The following is a 12,818-nucleotide window of genomic DNA, read 5'->3' on the forward strand; positions in this document are numbered from 1 at the left end:
GTAGGGAAATTTTGGCCTCACTAGGAGCCCTTCCAAGGGTTAAGATTTTGGGCTAACATTTGAAGCCCTTATTGAGGCAGGCTGATGATCTGTGCTGAGCATTTACTTGAATAGTGCCTCGCAAGAGGTTAGGTAAAAAGTTTCTGGCCATTGCTGTGTAAAAGTTATGTTTTATTTCACATTGTGTTCCGTAGCCAATCAAACAAGTAGCAGTACATAATACAAACTATCCTAACATAGACATTTTAACAGATAGAAAAGTAGGCTAAATCATAGACCATCCACCTAACCCCGCAGGCTATCAAAAGACACCATGAAATGGAACCTTTTAAGAAAATAGCGCTGCTTTGATATCTTCTTCCCCCAGTAACAAAGGAAACAACACAAGGTAGAAGCCCTGCAAGCTAAAGAGAATGTTCTTCAACCCCTAGCTCCTGTCACTTTCCATTTTTTAACCACAGACTGACACGTTTCAGCTCGAATTTCCTGACTTTCAGCGGTTTGTGTAACCATTTTCTTTAAAGAGTAAGTTTAAAGGATTTTAAAACAGTTACTTTGTTAACCTTTGCAAGAGCGTGAGCTATCATTAAGCTTAATTTTCTCCGTTTAAAAAGCGAAAAGTGGAATTTCATTTGCAGCCTGGTTGTCAGACAAAACGTATAGGCGAGGCAGCGTGCTCTCCTGCAGCAGCACGCTATCTCTGCTTTTCCTCCGTGGCTTCTTTTGAGGAAAGAAGATACCAAAGTCTCATAGTCATCTTTGTTTAGTGAAGGGAGAGGGGGAAGCACGCTGTGCTCCGGTCCCGGGAAGTTTAAGGTTGGCACGGCAAGGCAAGGTAGGCTTGGTGGGTTTCCCTCACTTGTGTTGTCCCTTTTCTGGCCAGTGGCTGCCGTGTACAGGAGCCATGCTTGGCACAGGTGAGGGAAGCAAAAGGAGGTTGGAAGTTATGGGTCAGTCGTTGCCTGTTTTCCTCCCCGAGCAGCAGAATTTAGGTTGCAAACAGAGCAGGAGTTGCAGCTGCCCCAAGCAGGCGATGGTTTCTCAGAAAGAAGCAAAAAGGACAGCTTAACTGTCAGCCATTTGCAGCAATGTGTTCTCATCCGTGAATAAAAAAAAATTACTTAAGGACAAAAATAGAAAGGGACTGAATATCCTTATGTGAGTTGCAAGTGCGTAGCCCATTCCCGGATCTCGCCCATTAATCTTACTTGGAAAGCTCATACATCTCAAACAGGAGTTTCATCTCAGGAAGGGCTTCAGGGTTAAGCTCTTAAAAGTGCCACCAAATAGGTCTTTCTAACCCTGGTATTGGGCTTATAATAAAAGCTGAAAAGTTGGACCATCTTACTGTCTCACATTTAGCATGCTGTATTTCTGAGCAACTGGGAACGCCCCAGAGTTTAGGAGGAGGGGCCGTCCCGTGCCCCAGAGGAGGAGTAGCAGCGTGAGCAGAAATAGTGCTCTGCCTTAGCAAATGAGGCAGAATTCAGTTATGGTCACTTGAATTTTTAATTAGTCTTTACTGTCTGGTCTTGGGAAGTAAAAGGTTTTATCTTGGTTCTGCATCCTTACAGAATAGAAAGCCATACTATTCTGCATGATACGCATCATAGTCTGCTAGGAAATTTCTTTTTTTTAGGGTGTTGATTGTTTTACTGTTTCAGAAGGAGTACCGCATTTCTGTTGCAAGACTTCTTTTCAGCGGCATGTTCTGCAAATTATCCATACTGTGTAATCTAAGGGAAAACTGGCAAGAAATCCAGCTTTTTGCAGCAGCGAAACACAATAAGATACCTTCTAATAGTCTGAGCCTTCTGAATATTTGAACCATTTTGCCTTTTTTTTGGTTTTAAATGCCAGCACAACTTGGCTAAATTAATGGGAATGTATGTAACACCAGTAACTTTGCTGGAGTTGCTGAAGATACCTGCCAGCGTAGGGGAGATTTAAAATCTGTCTTCTAACACAGTCCTTCTTTGCCCAGAGATTTTTACTACACTTCCATCAGTTTGGGAGCTCGGTGCTGTAGGGCTGCACCAGTGTTTGGTTTTGGCATCCACTCCTGACGCGGGAGGTGTCGTAACGCAGGAGCTTTCTTAAGCTACGCAGACAGCACATGAAAAGGCGGTCCAGGCTCCAAGTGCAGAAGGACTAGTTCTGTTAGAAAAGCACCTTTCCACAGTCTTTTCTTTCCTTACTCTGGTCTGTTTTCTCTAGATGGTCCAAGTTTTTATTTAAAGCGCTTTAACTGGATATCCCAGTTACAGCTTTGACAGTTTGTTTACAGTTCGCATCTGCCTGAGGGCAGTTGAAGGCACGTTACAGGATAAGTGAGGTAGTTTTGCTGCCAGGAAAAGGATGTGCTGGTAGGATTACTGAGGTTAAAAAAAAAAAAAATGAGCCAGGGAGAATGACATAGCTGGAATTGTACCATGGGTCTGTAATTTTATCCTATGGGAACTCATAGTAGTATACCTTCTTCTCCGCCCCACTCCCTGGTTTAACTTAAAGAGGTAGAACTGCTCTGTGTGGAAGAGAAAAATACAGCTGGAAGTACTGGCTGAAAAGGCTTAAATTCTTTTAATTGACAGCAAAACTAAGAGAGTAGTCTCCCGCTTTTTAAGGCAATTAAAAAAAAAAAAAAAAAGAATTAATTGTACTGCGGAAATCCCTTTCCCCACTGGCTAGGGTTTTGGGTGCTAAAATGAACACCTCACTCTTAGATTGCTGAATTTTTTAAGTAGGATGAATCCAGTGAATCAATAAAAACATGCCCATCAATTTCAGTGGGTTTTGGGTCAGACCTTTTGGCTTCTAGTTACGAAGCTTTCCTGTTTCCATCCATGGCTTTGCAGAGTTGGACCTTTAAATGCGACAGGAGAGATGCACTGAGCATTCAGCACAAGGAGTGGTCTGACGCGGGTTTCTGGGCTGTTTCCTTCCATGCCTTTAGCTTTCTGCCTGGGTCTCTTCTCTTTTGACACGTTCGCTATGCGCTGCTTTCTGCGGGGCGCTGCCGCCCTCCTCTAAGGGAGCCCTGGCAACACACGCTGCGACGCTGGCGTGGAAGGAGGCGTCGCGCTTTTCCCTTTTTCCTAAGGGCTGCCGGAGCTGCGTGCGTCCGGATGCCGGCAAGGCGCCCTGCCTGGGTCGTGGGACCCAGCGCTCCCTGCCAAGGAGGGAAGGAAAACTTCTCGCGTGGGGATGACTTTCGCACGTGCCTGCGGCGCTGCGCTGCAGGGCTGGCAAGGCAAAGGCATTGTGCTTTGTTTGGTGTCGGCTGCTGGCAGCCAAGGCTTCAGACAGAAAATGTTTATTAAAAATACCTCGCTTTACGTGTTATCTTAGTTCCTCAGGACAGAATTGGAAACCGTCTTAGTAAATGTACTGCTTCAGTGAATATAATACTTTGGGTCAAATTCTGCTTTCTTTACTAGAGCAAAGCTCTCCCCACCGTCAGTGAGACTGCAAAGTTAATCTCTTTTTATAAATTTGTCAAAAGAGGAAAAAAACACAGTGTAACGTATTTCTGGGAAAATAATACGAGGGTGAAAACTCTGTGGGGAGATCCTCCCATGCTGTCTCTACAGCAAAACTTGACCAAGTTGTTTCAAGCAGGCTCGAGTCAGGGGTCTGGCTGACCCCCCTGCCGGTTGCCGCGTCTGCTGGCCACCGCTTGCCCGGGGCACTGGGGCGGCCGAGCCCGGCGGGAGGGCAGAGGGTTGCTGCCTGCCTGAGTGCCTTCTGCTGCGCTGACATCAGGTTAAATGAAGACCAGGCTTTCCGTGGAATGAGTGACATGTAGCAGCCTGCTGAGATGTTGGAGATATCAGGATACAGATTTATTATTTTTTCTTTTCTAAGCACATGGCTTTTAATACAAAGAGCTCAGTGTAGGTACTAACAATTAAGCCTAATTTATGAAATTGGGACACTCCTTGCCCGAAGTTACTTCTAATTTTTAAAAATTGACGTACTGTGACAGATGGACTTTTCCTTACATGTTTTTAGTTATTTAAGGGACTGCTGATCTCTCATTTCTAGACAAGGGCATTGAAGCTTTGGGGGATCATGGGGAAATACCGATTGGACACATATTTTAGTCCTTTGAAATGGTGGACATTCTGGAAGTACCAACTGCTTTTGAGGTGTACAGACCAAATCTGGCTTCTAAGTAAAACCGATGGCATTGTACCAGGCGTTAATTTGGTCCCTGATGCAAATACCTCTAAAACAATAGGGTAAAACATTCACAGGTGCCCGAGTCCCACTGAGGATCAATAGGAGGCTGTAGGTTCCCAGCTGACGTAGGTGCCTTTGAAAAAGTTACCCTGGAAGCTGTTGAACCAAAACATAAAAGAAGCTGTGGCGTGTCGCATGCATGTCTGCGGCAGGCAGAAAGTATGTCACACCTGCTTTTTGGCTGTGGCATGTGCCCACAGCACAAGGTATGCAGCCAGCCCAGGCTGAACCACTCTAGAAGAGAGGTGTATGGCATGTTTGTTCACTTCGCAGATGCGGCTTTCCCACAAAAAGCTGCAGAAACGTAATGATTTGAGACCTGACCTGGTTCTCCTTCGCACAGGAACTCCCACTGAAGCTCAGCAGGAGTTTTGCAGAAGTTAACAGAGGACTAACATGCTTGCCCTCATCTTTGCCACGCTGCTTACTTATTCATTGGTTTTGTCCCTTTTAGACTGTAAGCCCTCCAAGAGGCTCGTTCCCTGGGTTTGTACCAGTGCCCTGATTAGGGCACGTTATGAGAAATTATCTGTATTTCGTATGTTGCCCAGCCTTTTACTATCCATAGGTCTGAGATAACACTGTTTACAGTCAGAAGAGCATTCTCTAAACATTTAGGCCAGAGGATAATTTAAGGATCCTCTTGCGCGGTTAGCAACTAGAAGGAGCAGCATAAAGAGCCATGGGCACACTGGGACAGTTCTGCTTTTAGCAGATGATTTGCAGTGCGCTAATTATACTTCACCCAGTGTCGTAGAAGTTGGGAAGGCTTTGGCCATCTCGGTGAGCAATGTAGATCTTGAACTGCAAAGACGATCCTTGTTGAAAGCAGAGGGAAAAAAAGAAGGGTTTCTCCTGACTTGTCTTTGTTGGTGGATCTTGGGCATAGATCTTCGCAATATTTAGCAGTACCGGGATCCCCTTGCTGGCAGGCAGCTTTCTGTAAAGCACAGTTGCATGCATTTTTGGAACGCGGGGTATTAAGTACAACTAGCTCTATATAATAACAGAGTTTTGATTCAAGACTTAGGGAGTATCTCAGTGTGGAAATGCAGACGCACTGGCTAAGAGAAAGAGTTCAACAGAAAAAAAAAATAAAGTGTGTGTAAATGTGTGTGTATAGTGGTAAATTCCAGGAGCTTTGAAATTTCATTACTGTTTATAGCTCAAGGCAATGAGAAACATCTCGCATGTGTAGCGAGTAAATAAATACAGTGCACACAGCCCTCTGCAGATATGTTTATCTCACTTTAACATTATACTAAATGGTGTCTGTAACCTCCATAAATACCACAAGAAGTGAAATGGCTTACACGATAATTAAAATGCTGTTTCTGCTGAGAGTCCTTCCCCCCACCCGCCCCCCTCTTCTCCTTTACCGGAGGAGCTCTGCTAATGGGCACGTGCTAATCGCTGCGCGCAGGTGAAAGCGGCGTTGAGCGCAGGACTTTTTGTTAGCTGCGGTCAGGCTGTCAGGATTGTCAGGTTTGTTTAGGGAATGCGGGGGTAGCGCAGCTGTATTTCTAGAACGGAGGTTCTGCAGGACTTTGTGCATGGTCATAGCACTGAAAATTATAACTGTGGGATTAGCCCGTCTGTACCCTGTTGACTGTAAAGTCCACCTGCAAGTAAATTCTCTTTTTAGACCTTCCGCGGAAAGGAAGGATTAAAGGCGAGGTGATGGATAAGGCCTCATAGAGAAGACTCTGTCAGGGAGAGAAGTGGGGAGGTTTGGATCCTGGCTCTTGTGGTGTGCCCCTCTGCAGGTCGTCTGGTCTGCCCACTAAATGAGAAGTGGGGGGTGGTGCTTTTTTGCCTGTTGTGCTGTGATTTCAATTTCTCTGGAGATGGGACAACAGTCTACTGTGTGTTCATCCAAAACTTAATCGCGAGCAGGCCCAGCTTCGGCTGGGGCTAGGAATAAATCACATGATGTTGACCCCAAATCTCTCTGCCTGCTTCTGATTTAGCATCTGAACAACGCCTGGGAGTCAGCGTCCTGCGGGAAGATCGAGGATCAGATGGCCCTGACGGATCAGGCACGCAAGTACATGGCCGCCTTCCCCACCCGGACTCTGGTGATGTGAAAGGGTCGACGGACAGAGAAGCATTATGGTTTTGAGAACACTTCACCTCCACTGGGAAATTCCTGTTCCTCTGCATGAAAACTTTTCATGAATGGGAGAAGACCCTATCTTTGTTGTGGTACAACAGTTGGGAGCAGCACAAAGTGCATTTAGTCACTCAGCATATATATTCTTGTTGGATTTCACCCAACTTAAGAGGATTTTTTTTTTTTTTAATAAATGATACTTTGCCTAAATTATTAGGTATTAAGTTTGAATCAGTAATTAATGATCTTAAGTGCAGACTTATAATAAAGGTAATTTTTTTTGTACTTTTTGAGATCAAGCAAACCTAATACACCAGTATTGTTACTTCAGTGATGTGCTAGCCAGGGATGGGGTTTTGTTTGTTCAGTTTTGTTTTGGTTTTTTTTTTTAATAAAAGAGCAGGTACTCAAACAGATATATTTTAAATCACTGAACAAAATGCATTGGTGTAAAATACCGAAGTGAAAAGCATTACTACAAACGCTAGTCTGTGCAAAGGGGGAAAACTGATCAAATTGTGAATCCTCAAACATCCATGCCTCTTGAAGTACTCTTTCATTCTGTTATGGTTCTAGACCGTTATACATTGTGTGTTTCTGTTTAGGGGGGGGTAATTAGCTTGCTTTAAAAAATATTACTGTATGAAACATAGATTTATGAGAAAAATTATATTTTTATTCAGTAATTTAATTTTGTAAATGCCAAATGAATACTGTGTTTTGCTGCTACAGACCTTAGCGTGTAGACATGCTGCTAGTGTAAAAGGAGCAGTAGAGCTTTATATGGAAAGAAAACAAATGTTGATATTAGCTAATTGACTATGCACTAGCATTTCAGACCTTTTTATTTTATTTTTTTTTACATCATTTATATTTTTTCCCCTTTTTTTATAAGCAATATTTTTGAACACTGTTCCTGGGAGATTTTTTTTTTTGTCTGGATGTGTTGTTTTGTTTCTCATTGGTTTGTAAGAGCATGCATTGCACCTTCATATGTTTGGGAGAACACTGTCTTGTTCATGTTGTCTGTTTTGTTCCATGTCTAGCTAATTGTTCTCTAACTTGGGTCTTGTGTACCGAATCAGGTTCTTAGAAATACATGGTTCTTCGTACTGCCATACCAAATCTTTATCAATATGGCAAAACACTGATTTTATTTTATTTTTTTATTGTTTGGGTTTTTTTATAACAGCCTCTGACTTTGCTGCCTTAATAGCATTTGGTGCAGCTTCATCTGCACTTAATTTTTTATACGACAATGTACTGCCTTGTAGATAAATAAAGTGTGTTCTTTTTTACTTAAACTCGCATGGTCTCCTAATCTTGTTTGTCTTTAGTGTTTTGGCGGTGTTGTTATAGGCAACAATCAAGCCAACAACTTTTTTTCCAGCACACTTTTAGATAAGTAAGAAATAGAGTTCTGCACACCATAGGTAGCCTCAGCGTTCTCAGTTCTCGTTGATTGTTGAGGCAGTGGAAGGAGCACAGCACGAAACAGAAAGTATTGAGCATGTTGTGGACTCGAGGCACATCACTAGTGACACCAAAGTCCAGGTCAGGTTCAGCCGGTGGGAAGCTTACGGCACCTTCTGTGCAAAACTGCTCTTCTACCCAAGTGCTGGCTAATTGATTTCTCCATCTAAGACCATCAGATCAGGAACCAACCGAATAAGAGGAAATATTCTGGAGTTCCTAGACTGTAGAACAGATTGTTTCTTCACGCTTGTCTTAAGAAACCAGAGGTGGGAATACACGTTGAAATATGGTGCGTTACTCTGCACAGCAAACAATTGGGCAGACGTGCAGAGCCTCGTGCAGCGTAAACACGGAGGACATTCAACCCCAGGAATGCGGGAGAGTAAAAGCAATTGCCAACAGAACAAAAAAAGAGAAAAAAGATGCAACTTGCCAGGAAAAAAAAATTGCATTTTATTTAGTAGCTTGAAAATAAATTTTGCTGAAATTTAAGTTGATGAAAGCACTTCAAAGTCACACTGGCATTCTTGAGAGCAGACTTAAGCTCCGTGAAGGAAATAATTCCCGTTTCCAAGCTTGTGTAGCCACCCCATATGAGCTGAGAGCCCCCAGATGTGCCTTCCAGTCCATTTTACTCCTTCCCCACTCTCCTACCCAGTCCTCCCAGCCCAAGCTACGCACTGGCCCTGACACCATGCTGTGCACAGAAAAAAGAGGAACAAAACAGCCTTTTCCACCCTCTGCAAGGTCCCTTCTGATGTGCTTTGGGCTTGTAGCCTGAGAAGGGACTGGCACCTGCAGCAGCCCTCTCCAAATTCTGCCTGTGCATCCCATCTGCTCCCAGGGGGGGTTCGGGCTCTCGCCAAATGCCGGGGGGCCAGAGGAGAGCCAGCCCTGAGGTATTTTCGCAGTGGTTACCCCAGGCAGGACCCCGGCGCTGGGTATGGATGGCAGATAAGGGGGAAGTCTGCGGGAGCACTTGCCTGTGCAAAAGGCTGCGGGCTCACGCCGTAAAAACGCTTGTGCAAGATGGGAAGGAGGGCCGCGGGAATCGATGGTGTGCAACTTGGGAAGAGGGAAAGGTCCGCCTTTGAGGCACGCCGCAGCTTAAGCAACATGTTACAGCTTAAAAGAAAAAAAAAAAAAAGAAAAAAAAATAAAAAAGGGAAAAAGAAACCCCAAGCTTACAACAGGTCTTCAAGGCAAAGCTCTTGCCTTGTAGGGCTCCAGCTGTAAGCGCACCAAGCGCGTCTGAGTTTAAACAGCTGGTTATCTAGCACCCAGTGCGGAGCAGTACCGGGAAACACGGAGGTTCACCCTGCAGGTGCCCAGCATAAGGATTGGGTTGTTTTGTTTTTTTCTCCTACACCTTCAGTTGCTTTAAAACCCCTTTTTAACATGCAAAACCATTGCAATAATTGTGGTGTTGATGGGCACGCTCAGAGCTAATACAGAGGAAAATGTTTCTTTTTCCCCCCTTTCTCATTTCATTGAAAATGCAAAACACTCGGTAGATTAAAGCTGATTTGCATATGTTTCTGCATGCATGTGGCTCTCAGCATGAGCGAAGGAAGAGGCTTTGTTTGAATGCTGTAGCCCAGGAACCTGATTATTTTTCCCCCACCAATACTCACTAAGTTTCCTTTGCAACAAAGTGCCACCTCCCACATGTCTTTCTCACACACAAGTATCGCCACGTGACCATGCTCTGCTTAATCTCTGAAATGCACATCTGTCTTTCAGAGGTCCACGGGAAGTCCTACCTGTCTGCTAAATTCCATCTTGAGCATTGGTCAGGCAAGACCTGTCCCAAGACAATGCCATTGAAATGGTCTTGGCAACGGCTATGTGGCCTGGCAGTGGCCCTTTGCACAGGTGTACAGCCATCCCGGGCCCATTTGAGCCTCGAGTAACCTACCAAAATGAAGGGGAAACAGGTTCAGTCAAGTTCTCTTTTAATGGAGAGTAGATATTTGGCTCAAATTCCTATTAACCTTTTTCTTCACTGTAATTATAACTTAATAATGTTGTCAGTGGGAATTCTTTTGATTTCTGAAAAGAATTTAAATTATCATTTCAGCATGTGCCACTAATTAAAAATGAAGAGGCAAAGGAGCCAGGGCAAAAATAAAGGAAAGTACCAGAGTGTGAGGTGTTTCCCAGCTAGACCCTGTAATTCTCCAGCTCTCTACGCAGAGAGTCCCAGGGGTTCAACTCCCACAGGTCTGACCTATGTGACAGCTATAAGCCTAATCTGAAAAAGTGCCAGAGCTTGGACTGGTTTGGGAAAAAAACATTACAGCTTGAGTAAAAGAGACTTTGTAGTTAGGAGCCAAAATAACAAGTCTGCTGAGGCTAAAGCACAGAGTGCAGCATGGAACATTCAGTAGCACAGAGTGATCCTTCCAAAAAGCCAGAAGAAAAGGTGGTTTTTTTCAGTATTTGCAATCTTGATCCTCATCCAGGCCAGCTAAGTCAATAGCCACCAGCCCTCCCTCAAGCCTATACAGTCAGGCACATAAGCAAAGGGTGTTTCTGTAGGGTTGTGATTGGAGCATCACAATTATCATCTCTTACTCCTGCCACATGTAATTGCACTTCTGCCTCAGCCCTGATTTGAGATAGAGGTGATGGCAAAGAACAGAAGAGGCCCTTGCTCCTAAAAATCTATTTTAAATGTGGTTTTTTTTTTAGAAGTCACCTGTCCAAAAAAAAAGAGAAATCTAAAAAATGGAAAAGAGCATGTTAAAAATATTTCAGTTCAGGAAAGAACAATTTTGAGGCACTGGTCTGCATCTTGCTTGCCTCCTTGTTCCCCAGCAGGGGTGGATGCAGTCAATAGCCCAGATATTGCTCAGGAGCAACGGTGGCTTTTTGCCTGGGTGGCCAAGGAAAGACACTGGTCACATCTTCCAGTCACCAGGCTAATGTCTTAATTCAAACAGAAGTCATGTTTCCTGACCAAATACACTTGTTCCCTTTGTTTGTCTCTTTTCTTTGAACTTGACTTTAGTGTCTCAGCAGTTTTCACTGAATACCCTGGGACCAGCGTAAACTTGCCTGTGACTTTTTTGCTTTCAGTGACTGATGGGGGGAAGATAATTTGTTATCTTCAGATAGATCATTGAAGTCCAAATTCTGCCTTCAGCCATGTTTGCAAGCTAGCAGTGGTTATATGCCTCATTGTTAAGGGTTGTAAATCTGCTATTATTTTTCCATAAATCATTTGTGATCAGGTTGTTGTTTTTTTCACAATCCCTCTTGATACACGACATTTCTACAAGGCTTTTTTTCAATCCGTTTAAGTATCAGAGCAATTGCTGATTTTTAATTTTTTTTTTTTAAATGAGTCTCTGCTTCCTAGCCCGCACAGCTCCGCATTTACAGCCTCGCTTGACTTACACCCAACGAGATTTCATTTCATGGGGAAACAGCTTTTACTACTTGATTAAATTACTACTCCTGGCTGCAGCTCCAAGATGCGCTCTGCGCACACATCTGTCAGAGAAGCCCTCGCAGACGCCGCAGAAGAAAGTTTCAGGAAGCTCTCCCCAAACAGGTTTCTACACTAACCATAGAGACCACCTCTGCATCTCCCGGTTCCTGCTGGCCCAGCTGCGAGCCCGCCGTGGCCCTCCCGATAAAGTCAGCCCCGAGAGACTCTTGAAAGGGTGCCTGCAGGTGTGCTTTCCTGCCCGCGCCTATCTCTGCCCGCTGCCGCTAATGTTTCATTAACTCTCTCATCAGCGTACATCGGCACGGGAGTTATCTGAAGGCGAAGGGAGGCCATGACTATTTAAGCGATGGGTTTTCGGTATCTGTGTTCCTCCGAGCTCAAGGCGGAGACCTCAGAGGCACCGGCTCAGCCTTCCTGTGCAGATAAAGGCGCTATGAGCCTGTGCTGTCGGCAGGGAAATGGAAATCTGTGCGGGGTGACAGCTCCTACCTGCCCAGCCAAGCCTCCCTCCACCTAAGAATCGAATAAAGAGACAGCCGTGGTTTGCTGCAAAGGCCTAAAATATGTTTCAGTGAAATAATAAAGAAAAGAGATGGTACTTTGCTTTTGTTTTGTGCTCTGCTCATCCTGCTGGCCATCCACTCTGCCCCTCGGCTCCTGGCGAGTTCAGCTCTGTTTCACCAAAGCATGTACCCCTGATGGGGTCTGGCCCAAAACCTGCTGAATATTGCTTGAAAAAAGTCGCCCATCTCCATGACATCAGTGACCCCAAGCCCATGCTTTGTCAGGGTTAAGGACATGGATCATTTCCCTGCCCACTCAGGAGAGGCCCCCATGCACTCACGACAGTGCTCCTGTTACCCTCAGGTTCAGGATCACCTTCACTGAGAAGCCAGCCCTGGTTGTATCTCGAGTAACATCCTCCAGTCAAGCCCCATTCATGCACAAAAGCCTTTCACTGGGGGTGATTTGCCCCAGCCTGGGATGCCCATTAGGAATGGGCAGGATGGCTCACGTTAGGCTCAGCTGTGGCACCCTCTCAGCAGCTGCACACCTGCCTAGGATGGGGATGAGTTCTTCTGCTACCCCATGAAGGTTCCACAGTGGCACTCCAGGAGCAACAACTTACGGGGGAACCTCTTGAGCCGGCACTGACGCAGGCACACCCTTAACTTTCTCTGATCAAAGAGGTTAGAGTAATCCTTTCCTCACCAGCCTCTGATTTGTGGCCACATCCTCTAACAGAAAACCCATAACAAATAGAAACGCAGTTCGTATGACGATAAGCTACAGAACCGATGTGATAGTCACCCCTCCATCACCGCTCTAAAAACCATCGCTTCCTAGCACAGCCTTTCACTGCATCCCGTTGGCATAGCTGCTGTTTGGATCTCAAAAAAAGCCCCACTGCCACAAGAGAGGAGTCAACCTGACACACACCTGCCCCGCGATTTTGCCACAGGCATCGCAAAGCAGCAAGCTCACTTACACGGTGATTAAAATACGCCGCTGGATTTTTTTTTCTTCCCC

General features: G+C 45.0%; 1 protein-coding gene across 1 annotated transcript in view; it reads left to right on the top strand.

Moving 5' to 3' along the window:
- MYB (v-myb avian myeloblastosis viral oncogene homolog) overlaps window positions 1–6,446 on the top strand; it is a 23,429-nt gene extending 16,983 nt beyond the window's left edge. Inside the window, exon 14 of the mRNA XM_009882280.1 lies at window positions 6,213–6,446. Coding sequence (XP_009880582.1) covers window positions 6,213–6,329 — 117 coding nt within the window. The 3' untranslated portion in view covers window positions 6,330–6,446. The remainder of the gene's footprint in view (window positions 1–6,212) is intronic.
- Window positions 6,447–12,818: the final 6,372 nt, after the last annotated feature.

The sequence above is a fragment of the Charadrius vociferus genome, unplaced genomic scaffold (genome assembly GCF_000708025.1).
Source record: "Charadrius vociferus isolate BGI_N301 unplaced genomic scaffold, ASM70802v2 scaffold13, whole genome shotgun sequence".
NCBI classification, from domain to species: Eukaryota; Metazoa; Chordata; class Aves; order Charadriiformes; family Charadriidae; genus Charadrius; species Charadrius vociferus.